We start from the raw sequence: 27,148 nt of genomic DNA, 5'->3' as shown, positions 1-27,148 counted from the left end.
TCTCTCATGAAGGAGCTTCCTTGAGTATATAAACTTTGGCAGGCTCGGAGGCCCATGTGACATCCCCAACATAAAATGTGGAAACTTTTGTGGGTTTGGACTTTAGATGGGATTTTTTGATTACTAAAGGTCCTTTGCCAGAGATCACAGAAAACATTTTAAATGCAAGAGTTCTTTCTACAATGATTATCTATGCTTTTGAATTATGGTAATAAAAAAAAAGTTATTTTTATGAGCTTTTATTAGGATATAACAGTAGAGAGACGGCACAAAAGCATTTAGCGTAGAGAGGGGAGCAGGATTGGTAAAGGACCTCGTGTCGTGAATCAAACACTGTTTGTTGCACTGTATGTTGACACACTAGCCATGAGGCTATCAGCGCCGATGAGTGTTGGTAATTAAGTGAGAATGCAATTTGAATCCAGTTTACTGCCCTGCTGGTTCAGTACTGGCATACCTTCTTTAATGTTTTACTGCAGGCTCAGCCCCAGCAACATTTAAGGTGTATGTGGGGCAATTGCTGCTGAACATGCTTCAGTTGATGGTGTTCTTTAGAGACACATTCACTTAAGTCTTGTTTCAAGAACTCCTGCCCTGATTTTGTCCATGAAATCCCTTAAAGGATTGGTCATTGGTGATTTACAGTCCTTATCAGCGAGCTTATATGCAGTATGGATTTTTGCAGCCCAAAGCTAGGTTACCTATCTGAAGTTGCTTTCACTTATTTTCACTCTCAAGTTGTGTTGTTGTACTGCGAGGTAGTTAAGACCAGTTCACCCCAAGGACAATAACTATAACAGTAATAATAAAGATATAGTAAAAAAAAAACAAAAAAAAAACAAACATATCAAACAATCTCACACTTGTATGGTGGGGCATTACTGTCGGATTCAATATAGCCAGCTCATTGTTTTTTAGTTTCAGTCTTTCTGAAAATCCCGCGTGAATTGTTCCTTGTTTGTAAACGAATCCATGGTAACAGGAAGTGACCAAGTTCTTACTGATGGAGTCTGGAAATTCATAAAAAATAAAGTTCATCAACTCTTTCCTATCTGTTGGGATTAGAATGTAGGCAATGCAAAGATTGCTTTTCCACAATTTAGCAATGCACAGCTTCGTGTTGTAGACCTGCATTTGTTATTTACACTACATGCTCGAATTGATGGGCGGGGCTAAAAACTTTTTTTTTAAATGCTTTGTATTTTAATTTGTGATGATTCTAATTAAGTGATAAAAATCAGTTGCAAATGTACAAAATAAATATCACCACTAATCATCATTACACCAATAAAACATAAAAAAACTTTTTTTTTTTTAGTACCAAATCATATGTAATATTTAATTATTATTAATATTTCACATGCTTTGCAAAGGTTTCTGTGACCTCTAACAAGATCTCGACAAAAGGTCTCACGATTTATTTCCACAACATGATGTATGACGGATTACACTTAGCCTTGAATACCGCTCCGAAGCGGTATTCAAGATAGTGTGGATTTAGTGTGCATAAAGGGCACACTAAATAGTGTGGGTATTTGGGCAAGGGAATTGATTTTCTTCTGTGGATGCTGGGTTTAACCACACTATTACATCATAGTACATTTCGCAGTCTGTCAATTTGGCTATTTAAAAAAAAAAAAAGTTCTGAAAATTACAGGATGATTTCTTTTTTATTATTATTATTTTTTTTATTATAGTACTATGTTGTAATGATAAAATCTCCATATTCATCGGGAAGAAGGAGACGGGAACCGGCGGACAATCAACTGACATTTTAATTATGATTCAAAATAAACACAAAACAGTGCACCATCCCCTCACGGATGACCGGTGCTCGCAAATAAAAACCAAAACATAAAATATAGCCCAGGCCTGGTCCTCTCTCGTCCGTCACTCCAGTTTTATATCCCTCCATCTCCTCTGTGGGACTCGAGACCGGTAGTGGGTCGCACGTGTCGTTCATTTCCAAATCACTCTACCGGCCTCGCTCGTTCCCACATCTCTCGGCCCTGCCCCACTCGTCACATATGTCCTCTTATATGTCAAAATATTAAGGGAATTTTTACATCCAGGCTCATTGGAAATACGTGCCCCTAAATACTTTCCTGCAACACCATTATTACGTACCTCACTGTATGTTTCTGCATATGAAGCTGTATATGTAACGGAAACATTCAAACGTATGATTTTTCAAAACATGCAGGGTGTTTTTTTCTCTATTGCAAAAATGTATGAGGTAAGCCTACATATTTCCAATGAGCCTATGCAGTTCATGACCCCTTTAACGCGGCTGAGTCCTATCATGCATTAGTGTGGATGCTAAAGCAGCTCGTTCTTTGTTCAAGGAACCAGAACTCATACATAAATGGGACATTTGCTATGCATATACTTTATCTGCATATAATTTCCATATGCATATTGTCACCCAGACATGTGATACTGCCATGTTTACTGGTTCAATAAACAATAAAATAAAGACTGCAAATGCCACCTGTGCCAATAAGGTAAATTACATTACAAAACATTTGTGAGGCCTCTATTCATTAACTCAGAAAACTATATAAGGAATCAATTAATTAGATCTTGCTCAAAACCACTTAGTACATTGTAAACATGACTTGGTTTCTTATGTGCTAAAAAACACATGTGCCATTATTTCCAGAAGTGCGTAAACCCGGATTAGAGCTTGCCTGATCTAGAAAGTGCTTCACAGTTTTGGTGCTCAGAGAGTCAGTAAATTATGCCTCCATGTCAGTATCTGAAAATTGACTCCTGAAGATGATTGTTTATACTAATGCTAATGTCCATTTAGATAACTACGAGAATACAGCACATACTTGCTTTGCATTATCATTGTGACATTTTAAAATATGTGATATGTGAAACTGAGCTTGTGTGAACTAGAGCAGTTTATGTTTGTATGCATGGCCTAAGTGCTACATATTAAAATCCCCCACACTGCTTGTAATCAGTAGTTGCATCTCAACAGCTACTGAATGTACTTCAATCAGTGTGATGAGCTTAATAATATTAAAATGTGTAATAAACTTGAGAAAGGTACATTCAGATTATTATGAACTGTGGCATTATTCTGTGATACAAATGAATGAATGAATGAATGAATGAATGAATGAATGTATGTATGAATGTATGAATGAACAAATCAATGAATCAATACTTTAAAAAGGTGAACTTTTAAAGTTGGATTTTTAGTCACATTGCAGTCTTGCACTTAATGAGCTCTCAGTGTTGTTTAGTATTTGTCACGTCAATAGTCTCTGCAAGTTGATTATCTGCCATGATTTCTTCTCTAGCCAGTGCCTCAAAATGACATTTCAATATCTCTCCACTAAGAACAGAGTTTCTCTGAGATGCATCCATCTATTGATTGACATTGTATTACATTTTTCTTTCTTTTTCCTCCATGCTGTTAGAGAGGTATTACAAAAATAAAAATTTGTCTCTTCAAGATGCTTCTCAAGAACCACTGAACAACACAGAATCTAAATTTACCATATTTTCTTTCTTAATACACCTTCCCTGATCGTATTGTGCTCAGTGCATCAGTGCATGTTATTACAAAGGAAAATGTTTGTTTCTGTAATCTTTCAAAAACATATAATAACTCTGCCTCTTAAACTACTTTCCTTTTCAACCAAAGCCACAAATTCCTCTTAGTTTTCAGCCCCTTCTGTCCAACCGACTGCCTCCTTTCTCATATATAATGGGCAGTTTTCATGGTCCAATGAATTCCAAATGGATAAAAATCAAGTCCTGCCCTATACCTTTTTCCTCATTGAATCTCCTGTTTAAATAAGAATTAGTTTTCTGAGGGAAATTGGTGTATTTTTTTTTTTTTTTAAAGAACACAGAACCTATTACTTTTTTTTTTTTTTTTTTCTTGATTTAACCCTGAATTCAGCAGATTTTTGAGATTAATAATATAATTACGAAGATCACAACCAGTGTATTTTTGATAAGGCATCAACCTTATCAAGTCTTTTTATAAGAAAATGCATCACCAAAGCCAAAATTTTGAAATTACCATATACCAGTGAAAGAAAATTCACCACCAACATTATTGGAACAAGAGCAGTAATAAATTAAAGTGCAGTCTAGACAACTGATTAGACTCTAATTGGAGTTTGAGTCATTAGGTGGGTCTCAGCTTCAAGGACCACATTGCTTTTGGGACCAACCATGTAAGAATAATGCTTACAATATAATCACTTCTAAGCTGATAACATCGTGATTAAATATTGCTTGACCAATATTTTATGCTGGTACAAAATCTTCACTGAATTACACATTTCTACCAACATACTGCCCCATTCTACTTGTGCATGTTACTTTATTATATTGTTTATATGGCTAAATACTCAATTTACTCTTGTACTTATTTAACTTTTGTACATTTCCACTTATCAGAATCAACTGTTACACTCCATAGTTGCTGCACCTGCAGAGAATAAATGTCAAATAGAAGAACATGATGTATCCTTAAGACATCAGTGTATCAAAATGCACAGTTGAAATTATTATTAATATTCCAATTCCTCCTCAAAGTTTTAGTGGCCACTGACTTGATATTATGAAACAAAGAAATAACTGAGATTGATGTTCCTATGTTGATGCACTTATGATTTTCAAAACCAGAAGAAAATGGTGATCCTCCATTTAAAATGCTTTTAACCAGGCGCAAAACATTTTCTGTTTGCTGGAGCTGCCAAGAACATAACACTTGGCAGCTCCAGCTAAAGCTAAACTTTAGAGCCAAATTTTGTCTTAACAACAGAATATACCTCTTACTGACTTCACACAACTTAAAGAGTCATAAAAAATGAATAACCTCTTCAAAAATATTGTCTTCCCATGCTTACTCTCTTATAGAAATAAAATAAAATTATAATGTGGGGGATATTTTATGCTAACTGCTCTTCACTGAATATTGTGCTTTTTGTCAAAGTGAATAAGATGTTAAAGGGAAGGTAACCACTCTACAGGAATGTTTTTTGTTTGTTTGTTTGTTTGTTTGTTTAATATGTTTAATCTTTGTTACACACTGTACTCTAACAGCTGTGATGTGTATCAACACCATTAACAGCAGATCCATGTGAGTGTTTAGATGTCTATTGTTTCTGCTCAGGTGACTCTTGAACTATCCAAGCTCATCAGTTCTCCATCTTTTCTTTTCTTTTGCAGCATGTGAACTGATGACGCAGGGGATCCTGGCCTTGGTTACATCTACAGGCTGTGCCTCAGCAAGCGCTCTGCAGTCCCTGACAGATGCCATGCACATACCTCACCTTTACGTCCAGAGAAACGCTGAAGGATCACCTCGTACTGCATGCCAACTCAATCCAAGCCCCGACGGAGAGAGATACACCCTCGCAGCACGACCACCCGTCCGTCTGAGTGATGTCATGTTGACGTTAGTGGGTGAGCTGCGTTGGCAGAAGTTCATCGTCTTCTATGACAGTGACTACGGTGAGTGATTGATAGCAAGACAGAGCAAATCCTGTTTTTGATAAAATAAATAAATCTTACTTAACATTACAGGTTGCATTCTGATGAACAGTTAATGCTGGGTATTTATTGTGGTGTGATTTCATGTGATAATTACTGATTTGGTTAAAACTATGTTCTCACTAACAATGATTCATTTGTTGGAGTCTCTGAGGTGTTGGTTTTTGTAGTAGCATTGCTTTGTTGCTCACTTGCATACATTTTTAATTTATTAATTTTTAATCTATCTATCTATCTATCTATCTATCTATCTATCTATCTATCTATCTATCTATCTATCTATCTATCTATCTATCTATCTATCTATCTATCTATCATCTATCTATCTATCTATCTATCACATTTTGTATTAAAATCAGAGCAAATTAAAGGTAGTACAAGAATTATGAATATATGCTTTACAGTCATTTATATTATTCATTGGTGGGAACTTTTCATAAGTCTGTCAATAGAGCTTTCTGCAAAGTGTTCTGTTTTAGGTTGATTCAGAATCAGCATGCAGTGTTCTCTTTAAGCAAGTAAGGTGACCTGTGAGGGCTCATCACAGGTGCAGCATGAAGAACTGGTTGAGATGACTGCTTTACAAACCTTGATTTTACTTCACAGCCATGAAGTAGTGGCAATGTAAGGGCAACAGATGTTAGAACTTATCCTTTCAGAGCAGCTGCACAGTTCTGAACTTTAAAATGTAATACTGCTATATGGAACACAGATTTAGAAATGACATTTTTTTTTTTTTTTTTTAGGATTTGATCATAAGATGTTAGCAGTGACGTAGAGGAACTTATTTTTTTTTTTTCCTCAAGTTTTCACATGGGTGGCCAGTCCAATGAAATGAGAATGACAGGAAAACATTTGGCTTGTGTCTGGCACACTTAAAGTGACCCACACAAACCCATTGTCTAACTACGAACCCATTTTCAGCATGTTTCAGTCTTCTACAGTGTGAAGGTAAGGTTGTGCAAAATAATGAATGAACTACATTTTTTATTTATTTTTTTAATCTTCCCGATCTATGGACAAATATGACATCCACTTTGAACACTGCAGTGCATTCTGATAACTTTTGTTATGGAGAAGTTTTGCCATGCCCTGACACTTGTGCTTTTTTCAATTGCTTATACACATCTAAATGGCTAAAGTCTAATGTCACTGTAATCAGCACAAACTGGGCTATAATAATATGTGAGCAGCATGTATGTACATGATTGTGTTTTTGAGAAAAAAAAAAAAAATTATGGGTGGTTAGCCCCTTAACTGTCACTCACATTTTTGAACATAGACTTTATATTGCACGATCCAAACTAATTTTTTTATAATTCATGAATGAAAACATTTTTATTTGTATCATGATGTTGATGTACCATTTACATGGTAACGCAATGTCTGATTTTAAAATGGGTGTTGAAGGATGAATTTTGAGATTTAAAATTTTTAGTTTATATAGAATTTCTTTTGATTTCTAAAATGTAATAGAGAAAAAGGCAACAAAGAAATCTTTTTTTTACAAAGGTCAGAACTCCTGTTATAATGTAGATTTTTGTGGGTGCACTCTTGTGTAGATAAATTGATCTATTACTTTTCCTACAAAAAAAAAAAAAAAAAAAAACACATTGGTAAAATATATATTTGGGAGTCTTACACCTTCCCAACAATATATAGTTTGTCATGATTAGATTAGATTTAATTGTAATATAGTGAAGTAAATGTAGGCGTCCTGTATACTGGACAGGGTGACAGTTAAAGGGTTAAACTTTTAGTCTTTCATTAATCACTTGAATAAGGCCATAAAACACATAAAGAACATTGGTTCCCGGGACGTTTGAGAACTGGAGCTTGTAGCCTATAATTTTTCTTTCTAAATTATGAGAAAATCATCTTGTTTACTCAATCACAGAAAACAATATATATATATATATATATATATATATATATATATTGACTTAAATTTTCTTAGACACTTTTTGTTTGTAAAAGTCATACGCGAGCAGGTGTCAACTATCATGAATATCATTGAGATTTACACCTGAGAAGACAAAGTCCCGTATAATGAACTGCATAATGAGCCTTTCAGTCAGGTTTGTGACTGAAATGTGTTTGCGTTACAAGAAAGAATGTGAATGTACATAGTTTTATGGTTGTAGTTTATTTACAATATATTTAATTATCCCACAACATAATTTAATATTCACTTGTGAGTGCAGAAAAAACAGTTTACTAGGAACCATCAATCAATGCTGACTTTCAAACAGATTTTTTTTTCTGCATCATTACTCACACAATCCTTCAGAAATCCTTTTAACAATTTGATTTTCTACAAAAAAAAGAAAAAAAAAAGAAAAAAGAAACATTTATTGTTGTTATTTTCATATCATTATTAATGTTGAAAAGAGCTGAGAATTTATATATATATATATATATATATATATATATATATATATATATATATATATATATATATATATATATATATATATAAATATATATATATATATATATATATATATATTTATTTTTTTGGATAAATTGAAAGAACAGCATTGTTTGTTACATTTATATTATTTACATTAAGCTTTTGAATGGTATAGTAGTGTATATTGTTATTGAAACTTCATAATGTTTCACTTGATTATACATTTAGTCAGGAATTATAGTTTGGAAAAAGTCTAACTAGTAAAATGTTTACACATTATGTGAAAATTAGTACAAGCATACATAAAAAGAGACTTACTCATGTTTATGATCTCTGCTGAATAAAGCGCTTCATTCTTTTATCTGAGGAAATCCAAATCTCAAATCCCGAGGTAATCCACATCACATCTTTTGGGGGTGAATTATGTATTATTCCTCTCATCTCGAAGCAAACAGTAAAAAAAAAAAAAATACTTGAACTGTCTCGCTGCTATGTTTTCTGTATGGGCGTATTGAAGCCACGTGCTTTTCAGTGAAACATTAGAATCTCAAAAGCGGGGGCGTAGTCGCATTAGAAGATAATGAAGGGAGACATGAAAAACAGACATTGCGTTGTTTTCATATGGATTACTTTATCACAGAATATTTGTTTTCGGCAGCACTTGTTTAGTTTAAAAGTAGACATGTCAAGATTTCTTTAGATATCTCTCTCATGTCTCTTCATTGAGTATTCACTGAGTTACAGTTCATTTTAATGACGTGTTTGTAAATGAAGATCACCGCAGACAAAGGCTGCAGACAGCACAACTTGTTTGTTATCTTTATTTTATAAATGCAAAAAGTTTTGTTGTTATAATGTCTGTATACAAAAAAAGTAGACCATTTACAGATTCGATTGATGTATTGCTTTTAACTGTACGATCAAAACTGAAAGTGTAATTTAAGTTCTTTTCGGGGTTATGAGGAGAAAATGCCTCATGACGTGGATACGCAAAGGGTTTAACACAACACAACCTGTGTTGTTTCTTAAAGGGGTCATCATATGTCCATTTTCCACAAGTTGATATGATTCTTTAGGGTCTTTTCAGAGGAGCCTGTTTTGTTGCATGTTCCTTAAAATGCTAATTTGCGCTGCTCACCCCACCCCTCTATTCTGTGGGGTGACAAGCAGTCCTGTTTACTTTAGCCACATTTAGCAGCAAAACTTGCTAACTAGCACATTATTAGTAAATTAGATTTGCAAGGATTCATGAAAAAAACCTTATACTCACTTTTTCTGTAGCTCATGCTGGACCACGAATGATTTGTGCAAACATAGATGCATTTTCGAGTTGATCCTCACCGCAGTCGCGAGAGTGAGAGAAGGCCAGTCACTCACTGTCGGAAACTGCTGGGTCTGATGGCTGCTGCATCCAGCATGATACCTTTTGGCCTACTGTACATGAGATATGGCCTGCTGTACCCTACAGTGCAACCAATCAAGATCAAGGGGTTCTCCCCAAAGGAAACCCGATCTGCATACTCAAGGTCATGTGATGCTGACTTTCTGCCCTAGGTGTGGAGGAAACCTTGATTCTTGTTTCGGGGCTCAGTGCTGGGAGCTTCTTGTTGCCACATATTGTTGGTGAAGGATGGATGTTTTTTTTTTTTTGGAAATTTGGTGGCCTCCAAGGCCTTTCTGGCAGGTATATCTGAGGACACCTGTAACGCTGCGGGTTGGAACATGCCCCTGATGTTTGTACAATGTTTGTACTAGGCAGAGATTTGTAACTCTGTCGGCGTGGGCATACTCGTACCCATAGTTTTTCGACACAGCTCGAGTTCCTGAAAGTGCCATACTTCTGGCATCCCTGCGAGTACTTGCTTCATTCCTAGAAGCTGACAACGGTTCCACTGTATGTGCTACTATAGCTTTCTGGTCACATAGCGCTTCGTGTCTCATTCCCTTGGGGAACCGTCGTTAAATGATGCTAAGAGGACCAGTGACAGGTTACATTCTGCAAAGGCTTGGAAGTGACATCTGCATATAAATGCACCATATATATGTGGATGTTGCTATCAATGGACAGGGCAAACATAGATGTACATTAAGGCTAGATCACCTCTACTAATTTCATAAGCACTCTCTCAGGGATTTGATTCAGAAACCAGTCCTTCTTGTATTTGGAGATTATAATTGTATATATTTATATATTACATTAAGATATTTAACGTGTATATCAAGGCGATCAACCTGTGGCACTGCTGAGGCATTATTGAAGCCCAGGTTACTTTGATAGCGGCCTTCAGCTCCTCTGTATTGTTTGTCAGATGTTACTTAGAATCTCTGTAAGGTTCAGGTCAGGTGAGTTGGCTGACCAATCAAGCAAAGTAATATCGTGGTCAGCAAACCACTTGGAAGTTGTTTCTGAACTGTGGGCAGGTGCTAAAGTCCTGCTGCAAAATGAAACCAGCATCTCCAAAAAGCTTTTCAGCAGATAGAAGCATAAAGTGCTCCAAAATCTCCTGGTAGATTGCTGCATTGACTTTGGACTTGATAAAATACAATGGACCAACACCAGCAGACGCTATGGCACCCCAAATTATTACCCACTTCAGAAACATCACACTGGACTTCAAGCAGATTGGATTCTGTGCCTCTCCAGTCTTCCTCCAGACTCCAGACCTTGATTTCCAAATGAAATACTAAATTTACTTTCATCTGAAAAGAGGACTGTGGACCACTGAGCAACAGTCCAGTTCTTTTTCTTCTTACTCCAGGTGAAATGCTTCCGACATTTTTTTCTTGCTCTTGTTCAGGAGTGGCTTGGTTCTAGGAATGTGACAGCTGTAGCCCTTTTCTTGAAAACGTCTGAGTGTGGTGACTCTTGCTGCGCTGACTGTGTCTTCAGTCCACTCCTTGTGAAGCTCTTCCAAGTTCTTGAATCGCCTTTTCCTGACAATCTTCCCAAGGCTGTGGTCAACCCTAATGCTTGTGCACCTTTACCTACCACACTTTTTCATTCCAGTCAACTTTCTATGAATATATTTTGAAACAGCACTCTATGAATAGCTAGAGCTTTCAGTAATGAAAGTAATTCAGTAATTTCAGTAATTTCCTAAGCTGTAAGTCATAATCATCAGCATAAAAAAAGAAAAAAAAATTGAAATATTTCAGTTTGTGTGCAATGAATCTAGAATATAAGAAACTTTGCTTTTTTAAATAAAAACCTTTTCCATGATATTCAAATTGTTTGAGATGCACCAGTAAATATAAACTACATAGTTATTATTTTACTTAAAGGGGTGCTATAATGGTTTTTCACTTTTTCCACTTTTTAGTTAGTCTGTAATGTTGCTGTTTGAGCATAAAAAAAGATCTGCAAAATTTCAAAGCTCAAAGTCCAGTTCAAAAGGAGATATTTTATTTAACATAAATTACTTTTCAGAAAACTACAATGAATGACTCGTTTGGACTACAACACATTTTCCGGGATTTGTGATATCACAAACACCGATGAATGGAATGAGACCTGCATTAGATTCTAGAGTTGAGCTGCACTAGAGAAGGCAACAAGTGTTAAAGGCGCAATATGTAATTTTTCTGCTTTAAAAATAGCAGAAATCACTATAGAGTGGTTCCAATCATCCGGGTTTAAATAGTGCTCAAATTTATTTGATTTTGAAGCTATATTTAAACTGAAGCTTGCAGCAGGCAGCTTTGGTAAGAGGCAGGACATTTCCCGACCAGGTGCCAAATGCTGTCAATCACAACACACACTGTCCCAGCTAACCAATCACAGCACATCTCGTATTCAAGAAGGTGGGCCTTCATTTGATACAGGAACTATTTGAGCTGTTCATGCCAGACTGGTGAAAGAGGTATTGTAATAATGTAAAATATGTGAAAAATACATTTTTTTTTATTAAATGAAAAAGACAAGAAAAGGAAAAGTAATGGTGTTAATAGGTTAAGTGCAGGTGAAAAAGATGAGTCTTTAGATGTTTCTTGAAAATGAGTAAAGACTCAGCTGTACGAACTGAGATTGGGAGGTCATTCCACCAGCTGGGCACAGTCCAGAAAAAGGTCCGTGATTTTGAATTTCTTTGGGATGGCACCACAAGGCGTTGTTCACTTGCAGAGCGCAAACTTCTGGAGGGCACATAGGATTTAACCAGTGAGTTTAGGTAAGTTGGTGCCGTGCCAATGGTCGTCTTGTAGGCAAGCATCAGTACCTTGAATTTGATGCGAGCGGCTACTGGTAGCCAGTGTAACCTGATGAGGAGAGGAGTAACATGAGCTTTTTTTGGCTCATTGAAGACAACCCTCGCTGCTGCATTCTGGATCATTTGCAGAGGCTTGACAGTACATGCAGCCCGCCAGGAGAGCATTACAATAGTCCAGTCTGGAGAGAACAAGAGCTTGGACAAGAAGTTGGGTTGCTTGCTATGACAGGAAGGGTCTAATCTTCCTAACGTTGTATAAGGCAAACCTGCAGGACCGGGTCGTTGTAGCAATGTGGTCTGTGAAGCTTAATTGATGATCCATCACAACTCCTAGGTTTCTGGCTGTCCTCGAAGGAGTTATGGTTGACGAGCCCAGCTGTATAGAGAAGTTGTGATGAATCAATGGGTTAGCTGGAATCACCAGTAGTTCAGTCTTTGTAAGGTTAAGCTGAAGGTGATGGTCATTCATCCAGCTAGAAATGTCACTCAGACAGGCTGAAATGCAAGCAGCTACCATCGGGTCATCTGGCTGGAATGAGAAGTAGAGTTGGGTGTCATCAGCATAGCAGTGATAAGAAAAGCCATGCTTCTGAATGACAGATCCTAAAGATGTCATGTAGATGGAGAAGAGAAGTGGTCCAAGTACTAAGCCTTGAGGAACCCCAGTAGCAAGGTGGTGTGACCTTGAAACATCACCCCTCCAAGACACACTGAAGGATCTGTCAGAGAGGTAGGACTTAACCCACAGGAGAGCAGTTCCAGAGTTTCCCATCTTTCCGAGGGTGGACAGGAGAATCTGGTGATTAACAGTGTCAAAAGCAGCAGACAGGTCCAGTAAGATGAGTACCGAGGATTTTGAAGCTGCTCTTGCTAGTCGCAGGGCTTCAGCCTTCGGCAAGACCGATTTACAATCACACTCATTCTCAGTCTCACACCAGAGAAGATGTGTGTCACATCAATGCAAGCTCTTTCCAGCAAGATATCACCATCAGCTGGCAATTATATGAAACTTGATTAAACTTGAATTATTTCCCATGGATTTTTATTTTATTTTATTTATTTATTATTTATTTTCTTTCTGTTTATTTGAGCCTTTTCATTCAGCACTTGAATATGACACATTTCAAATTATAGCTGATGTGTGTAATTATTTACTCTCTCAAGAAAAGGCGAAAAAGCTGTCACACGGGTGGTATCTTATTAATGGGTAAATCCACAAGTCTAATTATCTAAAAATAAAGTAAAAATAACTTCAATTTATTTCATGTTTCAAGGTACATAATGTTATTCATCTACTGCACAAACAAAGTAAACAGTTTATAGTTGCAGGGTTGAATAGTCTTTGTTTTTTGTTAGTATGTAACAGCATAGGAAAATACCTTTCTGCCTGCTCTGACAAATGTACAAGGTGAGGTCAGAAGTGCCATTTGTGTGTAGGAATTAGAAAAAATAGCCTATGGCACCAGAGCGAGAAAGAATCATACTGAAACTGGACATAGATCCACATAGATTTCTACCTGTGGGGTTTTGGGGGTGGGAGCAAGACAAAACATAAACATTGTGGGTGGGAGCAGGAAGAAATATACTTTTATTTTAAGTAAGAGCAAGACAGATTTCTGCAGGACTAAAAAATGTATTCCGCACAGACCTCTAGATTCAAAAGCACCACAATGAACGATTCTGGCATTACGTGCGCATACATGCTCATTTTAATATTGTTCTCCAAAGCCACCTCAATATAACTGTCTCTTATGAGCTAAAGCATTTAAAAGATATGGGACATTTATTCAAATTAAGGCTTTAGTTGAGTTTTATTGGGAGCAGATGGGGCTGGGGTCTGGCGGTCCAGCGCCAAGCTCAGACCGGACTCCCACTGACAGCTGAATGATAATGATTAAGGAGAGACCTTGGATTTCCATGCCGTTTCCCTTCTCTCCTCTACATATCCCTTGTGCTCTTTCTCTTCTCAAGCTCTCCAATCACTGTCACACGCCACCGCCACCCCCACCCCCCTCTCTCTTTCACTCACTCTCTCTCTCACACACTCACTGTCCTTTACTCTATAACATCAAACACATTCAAGAACAAACGCACACAGCCAGGCCTTGGAAATGTGTCCCACTCACTTCCTGTGATGCTGCAATCTTCTCTGTTGTGTGAGTTCACACAGTGTCCCTTCCACACAACAGCACAGCAGGTTGGCCCAAGTTAAACCTCTGTCCATTTGGGAATGATGACCATTTGAATGTAATTTTTATTTATTTATGTATTTTTATTTATTTATTTTTGGGTTTGCTTCATCACCTAGAAAAATTTATCAGAAAAGAGAAATACTAACAGCATGCAGGTCTAACAAAAGTCGCTCAGCCATCCACACTGCCATATCCCTCACAGTTTGTTGTTGATGTATTCCAATACTTTCTCTCACACATGACTTCACTGCACTTTCTTCACAGTGGGGCCATTTTTTCAATTGCTGTCATTCACTAGTTGGCTTCTGCACTCCCTTTGGAGTGGATGAATACTGTCCTCATAGACACCTCCTGTACAAAGGCCCATTTCCTGCTGAACTGCTCCTCTTGTATTCTTTGTGCAGCCAACATTGAGATACCCCATTGTTGTGTAGCCTGCAGCCTATTTCCGATGTGCATCATGGTCTTTATGTAACCAGAAAAGCAGAGACTGCCAGAAACTGCATTTTCTATTAACATGGCCTACAGTCCCTGAATATTTTGCAGTATTGCATCAATGGCAGACCCAAAAGTACTGACGGGTTACAGCAGTGTTCTTCAAATCTGAAGGACCACTGCAGAATTCAGCTCCAGCCCTAATTATAGACACCCTAGCAAGCTAATCAAGTTCTTTAGAGTTACTTTGTGTATGTTTTCTGAGCGGCTCTGAGCAGACCGATCGGTGTCTGAATTAAACCAGTGCATACTAGTTAAAAATTTAATGTAGGCCAGGCCTATTGTTTCATGATTATCAAAATAAAACTGATAAAAAACATTATATAGGTCTCATGGTTTTATGTTGAACTTAGGGGGATGTCGTGGCTTAGTGGTTAGAGAGTTTGACTCCTAACCCTAGGGTTGTGGGTTTGAGTCTTGGGCTGGCAATATCATAGCAAGGCACTGCTCCCCAGGTGCCGCAGCATAAAAAAAATGGCTGCCCACTGCTCTGGGTGTGTGTTCACAATGTGTGTGTGCACTTTGGATGGGTTAAATGCAGAGCACAAATTCTGAGTATGGGTCAACATACTTGCCTGAATTTCACTTCACAACTTTATAATTGTACATACAGGCTCTGTATTAGGCAAAATATGAAGTACAGAAAGAACTTGCTACGTGAAAAAGTCTGAAATGTTTTTATATTTGAGAAATATTGCATCTAATCCATTTCATATCTGATGAAGTATAAAAAACATCACTATGTGAAGCAAAAATGGCTGTATTCTTCCTATACATAGACCAGTCCTGCTGAGACTTCTAAACTAGAGCTCTCTGCAGCATGAATACTAGAATGGGAAGGTCTAGTGAGTCAACATGGAAACACAAAACTGTTACCACAAAAGCTTCAACATAAACTCTGAAAAATGTCACATATAACAAGATTAAACACTAATAGGCATTTTCCTTTCCTAAAACCACATAAAATAATTAGTGCTGGGCAACGATTAAATATTTTAATCGCGATTAATCGCATGATTTTCTGCGATTAATCACGATTAATCGCAGCATGCGCAAAATTCAATAATGAAATCAAAAGTAGTGTATTGTGTAATTTTATTCTTTCAAAGTTCTGCTGTATGAACAAAAGTGCAATAAAATTTTGTTTGTCAAAACTTTTAACAAATAAAGTTCTTTTTTACAACAGTTAAAAGTTAGTAGCAGTTAACATTTCTTGTAAATCTTAACTTAAACATTAATGTAATCAAATTAAATATAACATTAACGTATAAATAAAACATTAATGTTTTATTGAATAAAACATTAACGTTTTGTTTAGTTTGTAAAAAAATATATATATAAATTATGTCCAGAACCTCAATCATAACATTTTAATTGGCCCCTTCCGAGCAACAACATCAATCTCCTTTAAGAGACTGAGAATCTCAGTCCAAAAAAAAAAAAAAAAAAAAAATCTTTCAGTGATGCAGGTTGAGTGGACAAAATTAACTTAATTTATCCATTCTTCCAACTTGACATTTACTTACTCATCTGCACCTAGCCAATTGCTAAGACACACAAGGTCATTCACATTTTCAGATCAGAATCAGAATGAGCTTTATTGCCAGGTATGTTTACACATACAAGGAATTTGTTTTCTTGACAGAAGCTCCGCAGTACAACAGAATGACAGCGACAGAACACAAAACATATAATAAAAAATACAAAAAATACAAATAAGTAGATTTATATTGAGATGATAAAGAGAGACATTTTGCTGAAACGTGCGCTAAACATTTTATTCCTGTTGCACAGCAGTGGGACATTTCAAATAAAGTCAGCACACTTAGCACAGATAGCGCAAGAAGACATCTGCCTTTTGAACACGTCCTCTGCAACGCGCACAGTCTCCAGCGTTCTGTCATAGTATCTCGGCACAACAGCGCATTTGACAACGTCCTGGCCAAATGCAGAAAGGTTGTGGGCCATTTTAAGCACAGTGCAGCGAGTGCTGCAGAATTAGAACAAAACAAATTGAACTTAGACAAAAGAAGAGTCGCTTAACATTCCAACCAGATGGAATTCGACTCTGGACATGATTTTCTGTTTTGCGCTGTAGCTCATCCCAAGCAGCAAGTAGCCTACTGATAAACATCCCAAAATAAAAAGTACGTTAACGCGCGATAAACTAATTGTCGCCGTTATTTAATTAATGCGTTAACGCGATAAAAACGCGTTAACTTGCCCAGCCCTAAAAATAATGCTTAGTTTCAACATTTATTCTCCTTATCCAGTCTCATGCTGGAACTAAAATTACACTGCCTAATTTCCTGCATAAAGTTATCAAGACAGTTTAATCAAGTTACTACTTAATAACTTAATTATAATCCTTACAATAATTAAAGTATAATAAGTTGAAATAATTATCAATATTATTATGTGAACAGAACAGATCAAATAGGATATTCAGCCTTACTAGAATGAAGCCTTCAAACTTAGAAGCATTTACTAGAAAAATACAGGTAGTTTTTTTTTTTTTTTTTGAGAGAGAGAGAGAGAGAGAGAGAGAGTGAGAAAGAAAGCTGTAATTGATCTTATATAATGCATAACAGGTTAGGTTGGATTTTGTGAAATATGTCTTTTGTTCTTGCATGTATATCATATATCACTCGTGTGGTTGCTAAAGAGACTACATTAACAAAGTGAAAGCCTTTGCCTAAACATGATTTGAACCACACTGATAGATATAAAATTATATTTCTGAAAATTATCCAGTTAGTAGACACTGGTGTGGTGCAGCATGACAGTTCCACTCATATGGTGATCACTGGTAACTTACAGGTTACCACTTTCTACGGTGAAAGATTAAACATGTGATTTACTTCCAACCTTAATACATTTGGTTACACCAACAAAAAGTACTTTTTTTAATTGTTGGACCTGTTAAAACAGCTCCTCAAGGTAACAATGGTATTTTTTAACCAGGACTGGACTGGGACAAAAAGGGCCCTGGCGTTTTTGCTCAAACCGACCCACCACAATCAGTCGGACATAACCAACCAGTACACCTTCCTTGTGGTCCCTCTAGATATGCATATCTAACAGTCCATTCACAAAAACACCTACAAAGCTGAGAACTTGGACCATTGTACTCAATCTCTCTTGACTGGCTCCCTGGTGATAAAAGGTGCTCTCCTCCACAGCTAACTCAATCTGGTTTGACTATTCATAAGGACAGAGAGAGAGATGATTACAATTATTTTGAAAAGTTATTAAAAGTACACTTAGTAAGGATCTGTAGCAACAATCACCTTCTCGGGAATAATTAACTCAAATGAAGTGAGTATAACGTGCTTATTGCTTACAGATATTAAATTACCCAAAGAGCGAATATTTAATCATTTAAAGGTAACCTTTACTAGAATTAAATTAAGTTAATCTAGATAATCTGTTCGTCCAGCGAACTGGAAGCTAGACTTCCTTATAAAAATTCAATAAAAATAACCTTCTTACAAACTCCAAGAAATATTAATCTTCTGATCAGGAAAAAACAATATTTTCTGTGTCTGTACTACTAAGATTACTGAAATTAATTAATATAAAACAAAGCTTGTAGCGTAGATCACACGATTCAGGGACTTCGATCTCAATGAGCAATAAAACAATTCAATTCAAGCAAATTATAGGATTTAATAAAAACAGATTAAAGAGTACATAACTACAATTCACACGGAGTAAATATGAATATATAGCAAAATGAAAATACAATTTAAACAAGGTAAACGAACAAGAATAATAATGAGATAAATGAGAGAGAGAGATAAAGAGAGAGAGAGAGAGAGAGAGAGAGAGAGGGAGAGAAAGTGAAAGTGAAAACCAATTTCAGCGTGACATTTTCAAACAGTCAACTTTGCAAGAAACCCCAAGTCATTGAATAATTTCACAAACATGGAATAGCCTAGACAACCTTAAACAGCAATTTTAGTTGCGATATAAGAAAGTACTTGCTTTGATCTGGCTCTTGTGTGTAGCTGTGCTCAAATTGTCCGTCCGTGCGGCCTCAGCGCGTCTCTTTCCAAAGCAGCTGATGCGTGAGCTCGATGGTTAACGCGAAGGTAAACTTTGCCAAAAGATGATTAGACTTAAGTTCGTTTGGCTCGTGAAGACAATTGAAAGAAGTCAAATATCTGAAGACAATAAAGAAAAACTAAAATGAAACGAAAAGTAAAGAAGAATAAACGGAGAACTTCTTGAAGCTAGGTTGCAAAGCTGGGAACCCTCTTTTCTCTCTGGCGGAATGCCCAGAATACAGGTTTCCCTGAGCTTTTACGTAAGCCTAGGTTTACACCTATTTTTTCAGTATGAGCCAATGAAGTGTAAACAAACTAAGGCGGGAAAAATCTTCTTTGTTTGCTGATCTCCGCCCACTGGTCTAATTTATGGCGATGACAAAATTAAACATTTTTCTTAAGCAAGATCGTTCCTCTGAAACAATGCATCCTTTTGTAATTTGCTATCAAGACTCGTTACAGTCGTGTTTTTACGATTATACAGACACCAAGAACTATGATTTTACCAATCACGTATACAGAGATACAGAGTTATTCTTAACTAAATTCATATAAAGTTTGCATTAAACACACCGTAACATTCATATATTCCACTATGCCGCATACATACATTTGAGCACAAAAAGGGAGACATTAAAATACATTTAGAGGTAGTTTTAGTAAAAAGGTCCATGGGCTAGCCAAAAATGCTTGTGCCTGGGCTGAGCCTGGTCAGTACCTGGATGGGAGACCTCCTGAGAAAACTAGGTTGCTGCTGGAAGAGGTGCTAGTGAGGCCAGCAGGGGGTGCTCACCCTGTGGTCTGTGTGGGTCCTAGCGCCCCAGTGTAGTGATGGGGACGCTATACTGTCAACGAGCACTGTCCTTCGGCTGAGACGTTAAACCGAGGTCCTGACTCTCTGTGGTCATTAAAAATCCCAGGATGTCTTTCTTAAAGAGTAGAGGTGTGACCTCGGCATCCTGGCTAAATTCGCCCATTGGCCTCTGACCATCATGGCATCCTAACAATCCCCATATCCGCTGATTGGCTTCATCACTCCTTCTCCTCTCCACCAGTAAGCGGGTGTGTGGTGGGCGTTCTGGCGCAATATGGCTGCCATCGCATCATCCAGGTGGATGCTGCACACTGGTGGTGGATGAGGAGATACCCCCTGTCTATGTAAAGCGCTTTGAGTGCCTAGAAAAGCGCTATATAAATGTAAGGAATTATTATTATTAATTATTATTATTATTTTTGAATGTGTGTGCGTCTGTTTCACTGGAATGTGTGATCGCTGCGAGTAAAAAGGGCGGGTGTTGGTCTTCCCTTTGAAGTTCGATATTGTATCTCTGGATAGTCTCCAAGGTGTTATAACTCTCATCCACGCCAGGACGTTGCCTTCATGGCGGCGCCCAGGGTGGTGAGTTATGTTGTAAGAGGGTTGTAAAACGAAGGTCCTTGTTTTTTTCTTTAACTCACGTTCTGGTCTTTGAGTGTAGAATGTTTCAAAGGGTCAGGATTCATTAATATGGAACAGATGGTTGAATACCATCTGCTCATTGGTGTTACATCCCCCCTTTGTGGTCGGATGATGCCCTGTGGTCATTATTGGACAACACCCACCACCATAGTCGGATAGCAGGTGTTTGTTAGGGCTGAGGACTCAACGCGATGAGGTCCTTATCCGTCTCTGGTGTGGTACCTTCCCTTCGGGGTTTCCATCGGAGACCTCCAATCCTAGTTGTCTTGAGTTTAGCTGCAGAGATTCGCATCTCGTTGAGTTTCCTGTATAGGACTAAGGCCACGCCAAGGGTCAGGGTGTGGCCGACGACCATGGAGATACACAGTGCTGTGTCAGCTGCAGTCCAGGCTTGGACAACAGGTGAGGTGTTCAGGATGGGCAATCGAGAAAAGGCTTGGAGGGCTGCGTCGACGGGAGCAATGTCAATGAGCTGCGGCCTGCCTTTTCAATCCACAGTTCCAACTCCGGACATAGGGTGAAGTTGTAGTTCTTGAAGAAGGATGGGATTTCTAGTTTTGATTGGTACTCTTCACTCGGAAGATGGTATAAGGCCAGATCGTCGAGGTGGAGGATGGCCCCTGGGTGTTGCTGTCATGGTACGCCACCACCTCAGCGGTACGTATCTTGATATGAGTGTTATCCTTCCAGAACCCCACATTAACAATGTCTTTGAGTCTGTAGATTCGGCTTGACTCTATGATGGGTAAGTTCAGGAGGCTGGAGGTTGGCTATTTCTGGGTCTCCGTCCGGCTTCCCAGGTGCCCCCCCCCCTTTTTTGGTTATGGGAGGGGCGAGGCCGGTCCTAGGATATTCCAGAGCGGTTGTTCTGGTGCTTCGGATGGGCACCACCACCGCGACCGCGCTGCCCTCTGCTGGCTTGGAACGGTCTTGACTCTCGGTTGCTGGGTGTATAACTGGGGTGCTGTTGGACACCCTCTAGGGTCAACTCTGAATAGGACTCAGAGACAGAGCAAATAGTTGGGTGTTTTACAGTCTTTTCTGACACAGTCTTTTGTTTGGTGTAGGCCTTATGTGCTAACTCACGTAACTGTTGTGTTGACATGCTACGTGGGCACACTTACACTCCCAAATGGTGGCTGACAGTAGGATGGAGGTTTCGCAGAAACAAAGTTCGGAAGTTGACGTCTTCTTCCATGCCTGGTTCATTCCTTGCTCCGAAGTAGGCACGTCACAGTCGGTTGTAGAAATTTGGTGGGGTTTCAAGTCGACCTTGCTTGAGGTCCATTACGGTTACTAACCCTTGGTCTGATTCTGGATCAGAGAATTCACACACCAAAGCTTTTCGCAGTTGCTGGTAGTCCATTTTGACAGTCTCTGGTTGACGGTCTAAGAAACTGCGTACCTCACGACTGGACGTAATTCTGAGCAGGTACAATTTGTCCCAAGTGGTTACGTTGGTGACAGTTTGCAAGTGAAGGTCTATATCTTTTAAATAAGCGTGAATGTCTTGGTCTCCTGCAGGATCTGGGTTGAACGTAGGGATGTTTCTAGCCAGCTTGTCCAGTTCTTTTGGAGTTATGTGTCCGTGGCTGGTGACCCGGACTTTCTGGAAGGGTTTTCCTTCCCCCACTGCTGACAGGGGTTCGTGGAGGCTGGCTGGTGACATTTTGAAAAACAGGCTTTCACCCCCTTTTTCAGCTCGAAGTTCTTGGCTGAAAGGCTGGAGTTCACTGGCCAGGGGAAACTCTGTGGAGTGTGTTTCCTCTTTCTGTTCACGTTGCAGGCTATAAGAATGTTTCAGTTCTCTGTGAACCATGTCAAGTTCATCTTTTAGAAAGTCTTTATGCTGTGTAAGTTCGTGGATTTCAGCTCGGACCATTTTCAGGTGATTTTCATAGGCCTTAACTTCAGCATCTCTTTCTTTCAGTTCGATTTCAGCCCTTTCAAGGAGAGCGTCACCTTGTCGGAGCTTTGCCTCGAGTCTCTCTCGGGTTTCTCTCTCCAAATGTTCTCTTTGGTCTGTGTCCAGACGAAGATTCTCCAGGGCATTTTGAAGTCTTTCCACTTCTTTCTGTAGCTCTGGATCTGTAGCGTTCTCTTTCTCGTGACAAACAACATGTAAATAACTCTCATTGTTGAGTTCTTTACCATAAAAAAAGAAAAAAAAAAAAAAACTTTACTACCAAATTAATCACACAAAATGACCTAATAATTAATATGATATTGATATTATTTACTCACCATTAAAATTGCATACTAATGATATTGGAAATTTAATAGAAACTATCTACTTTGTTGAATATACAGCTAAACAAATATATACAACTTTCAAAATGCATTTCTAAAGAAACACGAAAATGTATAAAAGGCCCCATTACCTTGCATCTTACGTTGTGGCCCCGTGGAAGCAGTTTTTGTAAAAAATAGGTTAACAATTGCATCATAACCTGCGACTCTCTGTTGCACAGTACAGAATTTACCGTATGGACAGGAGGAGAAGCTCGCAAGCAATCTTTTCCTGTCTATGAGGCTATTGGGGGGACGTGGAGGCATGAAGTCAAGGGAGAAGCCCTTAGAGAGTCCATAAAAGCAATGGGAAAAAAATATTCCAAAACTTCTGCAAGATTCGGTAGGTGATTCATATTTCTCTTGGCACAGCTATTAGAAGACTTACAATTGTCAGACAGATTGCTCACGTGACATCTACGTCATCAAACTCAGTTTAAGTCTGTATGCTCGACCCCCAGGAAGTGCATACTTCTAATTGTCTTCACTTGTCTCTGTTGAATCAATGCATTATCTACCTCTCTTCCAATGTGTAACTCGTCTCTGGGCACTTTGACGCAGGCATTTTGAGTAATAATTAAAATAATCAAATGGCATCATTTTAAGTTTTTCTAGAGAAGGGCCGTACGGCCATTATGGGTTTTAAAGGGTTAACATTAGAATAGTCAGCCGAAATTGCAATTGAATAAATTAACTCTGCTAACCTAGCTACAAAAACAATGCAAAATAGCTTATGCTGTGTTATTTGACTTTAGCTGACTGAGTAGCTAGTGCAGTAGGTGACAATCTGACAGAATTTATAATAGCGACAATGATTATGTTGTCTTTTTATAATATTCAGTAATTTAGGTAATGTTAAATCATCACACTATCCTCCTGCTCCCGCACTAACACTCCCTTCCTGTTAATCATGTAACTACCATGCTTACCGTTTCTATTACACTCTCCTGCTCACTCTGTCCCTCCTTGACTTTACTATCAGACACCTGCTCCTCTGCCTGGGTGCCGCCGGTGCTGCCATGGATAGTCACCTCTTGGAGCCTGTTAAGAGATGATTGGGCCAGCCCAGAGTCAGTATGGAAAATGAACCAATGGGCCACTGTCCCTACTTTATGGGCCGGTTGTTGGCAAATTAAAAAAAAAATAATAAAAAATCATATTATATCAGCCAGCCTCCAAGTTCATCGGCCCACCGGGCAAATGCCCGGTATGCCAGATTACCAGTTCAGCCCTGCTTTTAACACAATTAGGCACTGACATGTTACCTTTACTTGTCTTCTATGCCTTATTTTATTGTACTTGTGGCTTTGAACTTAAAATATTCTCCAGTTTAATACTGTTCGTTCTATTTTACTGATGACAATATAACAGAACTGTACCAGTTATGATTTGCCCTCCTCACACTGACTACTAATGTAATGGCTGAAATTTGATTTAGTATTTTACATTATGATCTTTTTGTTTTTTTCTAAATTGTATTGGCTATTTGAATTACTGTATGTGAAGATCCATTGTGTGAGGTACTCTGTGTCTCCCACACAGTGAAATCTATGCAAAAGCACATTTTCTAGAGTCCAAGACAATGGTGGATAGTCATTTGTAACCACTGGACTGAGTTCAAATGATTCACCTTAGCCTCACGCTGGCAGCTAATGCAAATAGTGTACTTTGGTTGGAGCCCTACATATACACAGCTCATTAATTACATTTGCTTTGCTGAGTCTTTCATTAGCTATTTATTCCCCACTGCTGTGGTGTTTGAAGTAAACACACTGTAAGTGGCAATAGAATAGTGTTAGCTGTAAACTTCTTAAGATTACCTGTCATGACATAAATGGCATGTAAATAAAAGCAGTTTGCTCACACAGGAAGCTATTTTCAGCAGTGATTAAAATAGGTCTATAAATCTTAACTTAAAAATGACAGATTTCATGTCTTCTCTAAATGTAGCAAGTCAGTGAACAACACTTCTGAATATCTGTGGTATAAAACAGCTCACACATACCAATTCATAAAGGTTTAACGTTTTTGTGTATTGTAAAAAAAAAAAAAAAAAAAAAAAAAAAAAAGATTTTCACAAATGTTTGGGGTGAACTTCCATGCTTATTTTTCTAATCTCTCGCAAAAAAAAAAAAAAAAAAAAAAAAAAAAAAAAAAAAAAAAAAAAAAAATCATACAAATTCATAAGAAATTGCCAATTAGTAACAAAACAAAAACCAATGTCTGTGCTGGACCTTTGCATAGTGCAAAATAACCTTTGCATAGTGCAAAATAAATTAAATGATTAACTTATGAAAATAATATTAGGGGAATTTGGTTATGATACTGATGTCATTAATGAAGCTTACTGCATATTTAAACCAAATCTAAAGGTGTTTTAAATATAATTTTTCAACACTTCTGTAATTGGAAATGCATTTCACATTTGCAAAAGCATACATGTTTGTTCCGCTCACACTGATTACAGGGTCAAATGATAGGGTGAATTATTATTTATTTATTTGTTTATTTATTTTCACACTGTTCCTTGCACAATGTTATGTTATAACCTCAAAACAATTTGACCATAGTGCACATTATCAAATAGACTCCTATTTGATAATGTGCACTATGGTCAAATTGTTTTGGTCAAAATGGAGAGTCAGCGAGAGCCTCATATGATTGGCTACAAGAAGGTGGTGGACCCGACCTCTCATTATTGCAAAACTCAGTGAGAGAATAATGCCAAAATTGTAAGGGCAGAAAAATGGAAGTCAGAAGTATACATCTTATATTTATTTTGCTTTAGCATGAAGCTGCAGTTTCACAATACTTGAATTACACTTATGAGTAACAGTAAAATGCTGCAAAATTATTTTTTTTTTCTTACCTTTACAAAGCTTATTGTAATGAGGAGTCAGAGGCGTTCGGATCCATGGGTAGAAACTTTATTAAGGGAATGGTAAGGCATTAATCAAGAATGGCATGAGGTATGTTAGGGATATCCAGAATCATAAACGGTAACAAGCAGAGATCAGGGCAGGCAGCAGAGAATCAGAGTCAGTTTAAACAATCCAAGATCATACACGGGAAGAACAAATACTAGGAAAATTGCTCAGAAATGTCAGACAGGCTAAACAAGACTCCGCAGTGAGTGAGAGTGATTGTGCTGCTTTTATGTGTGTGTGAATGAGGTGCAGGTGTGGCAAGGAAATCGGCAGATGAATGAGGTGCAGGTGTGGCAAGGTGATTGTGATGCAGTGACTTCATGGGCACTCCATCTAATGATCGTGACACTTATCTTGCACATGCAAATGTCATTTACGCTTACAGTTTTATATACACTTCATAGAATTGTTTGATAGACAATGATGACGTGATGTATCACTCCTAATTACTACATGGCATAACACAAAAGATTATCATCAGGAAGAAAATGAATGGCTTGAATAGCTGTAGCAATTACTATACAAAATGAATGTCATTGTTATTTGATGTTAAATGTGGTGAATAAGCTGCCGGTGATCAAAATATTGAGAAGTAATTGAAAACAAGAATATGATTGAGAGCGGGAATATGAGCCAGATGCTGAATGTACTTGGTGATGTTTTCTGTGATCATGACAGTGATGGTAAAGTCATCTGCTCCCATTCAGCCATTCAAAGTTTCAAAAAGTAACAAAAATATTCTATATTTTATTCTTTTGTGATTGTTGTTAAAATATCAGGAGAGTTTCATGCTAATGCAGCAGTTAGACATTTGTCCATGTTTGATATAAAAGGTCTATAAATTATTGTTGAAACGTCCATGTATTATATTAAACCCACATCTGAAATGGAGAGAGAAAAATGCCTCTAGTAACTTTTAGTGACTTTTAGAGAAATTTTAAAGATTGTGTAAATCATTCTCAAAGATGTTGGCATAATTATGGCATGAAATGGCACTGTGCATGAAATGGAAATGTGCAGAAAGAACTTGTCATTAGCTTGTTCCTAATTTGTTTTAGCAGTTTTTATGCTGTTTCCCCTGCATGGGATGTTTGTTTTGGTTTTATTTGAGTTTGCATAATACAGTTCATGATTTGATTTGTCTCAACAGTTTATCTCTGTGAATTTGATGAAGTTTCAGCAATTTCAGTAGGCTGATGGCAATTCCACTAGAAGGGCTTTCTTTGCTACTAAAATGCTCTAATTACTCGTAAATTAAGGCATTGCTCACTATGTAAATGAATGAATTGCTCATTGACAACCCTCACTTTTCCTCATCTTTAATTTTTAATTAGGAGCTATTTCAGAATCCACTTAAGTATTGTTTGACAGCTCATGCATATTTAGGCAAATATGTTTAAGGGCAAATTAACATACAAAAAATCATTACATATAAAATGACTCAATTATGCATGATGGGCTACAGCTCAGAGCACTGACACCGACAAGCTTTTATGCATGCTTAAAATGGCTTAATCTTTCAGTAACAAAATAGGCTTTTTCATTTAATATGTCCACATAATCACATGGTTGATGATAAGGTGTGGCTAGTAA

At 37.7% G+C, this 27,148-nt stretch overlaps 1 protein-coding gene across 1 annotated transcript in view; it reads left to right on the top strand.

Moving 5' to 3' along the window:
- LOC113112178 (glutamate receptor ionotropic, delta-1-like) overlaps positions 1-27,148 on the top strand; it is a 345,503-nt gene that overhangs the window by 167,201 nt on the left and 151,154 nt on the right. The window contains exon 3 of the mRNA XM_026277621.1: positions 5,203-5,487. Coding sequence (XP_026133406.1) covers positions 5,203-5,487 — 285 coding nt within the window. The remainder of the gene's footprint in view (positions 1-5,202; positions 5,488-27,148) is intronic.

This window comes from Carassius auratus, chromosome 12 (genome assembly GCF_003368295.1).
Source record: "Carassius auratus strain Wakin chromosome 12, ASM336829v1, whole genome shotgun sequence".
NCBI classification, from domain to species: domain Eukaryota; kingdom Metazoa; phylum Chordata; class Actinopteri; order Cypriniformes; family Cyprinidae; genus Carassius; species Carassius auratus.
This window is presented reverse-complemented; position numbering and strand designations above follow the sequence as displayed.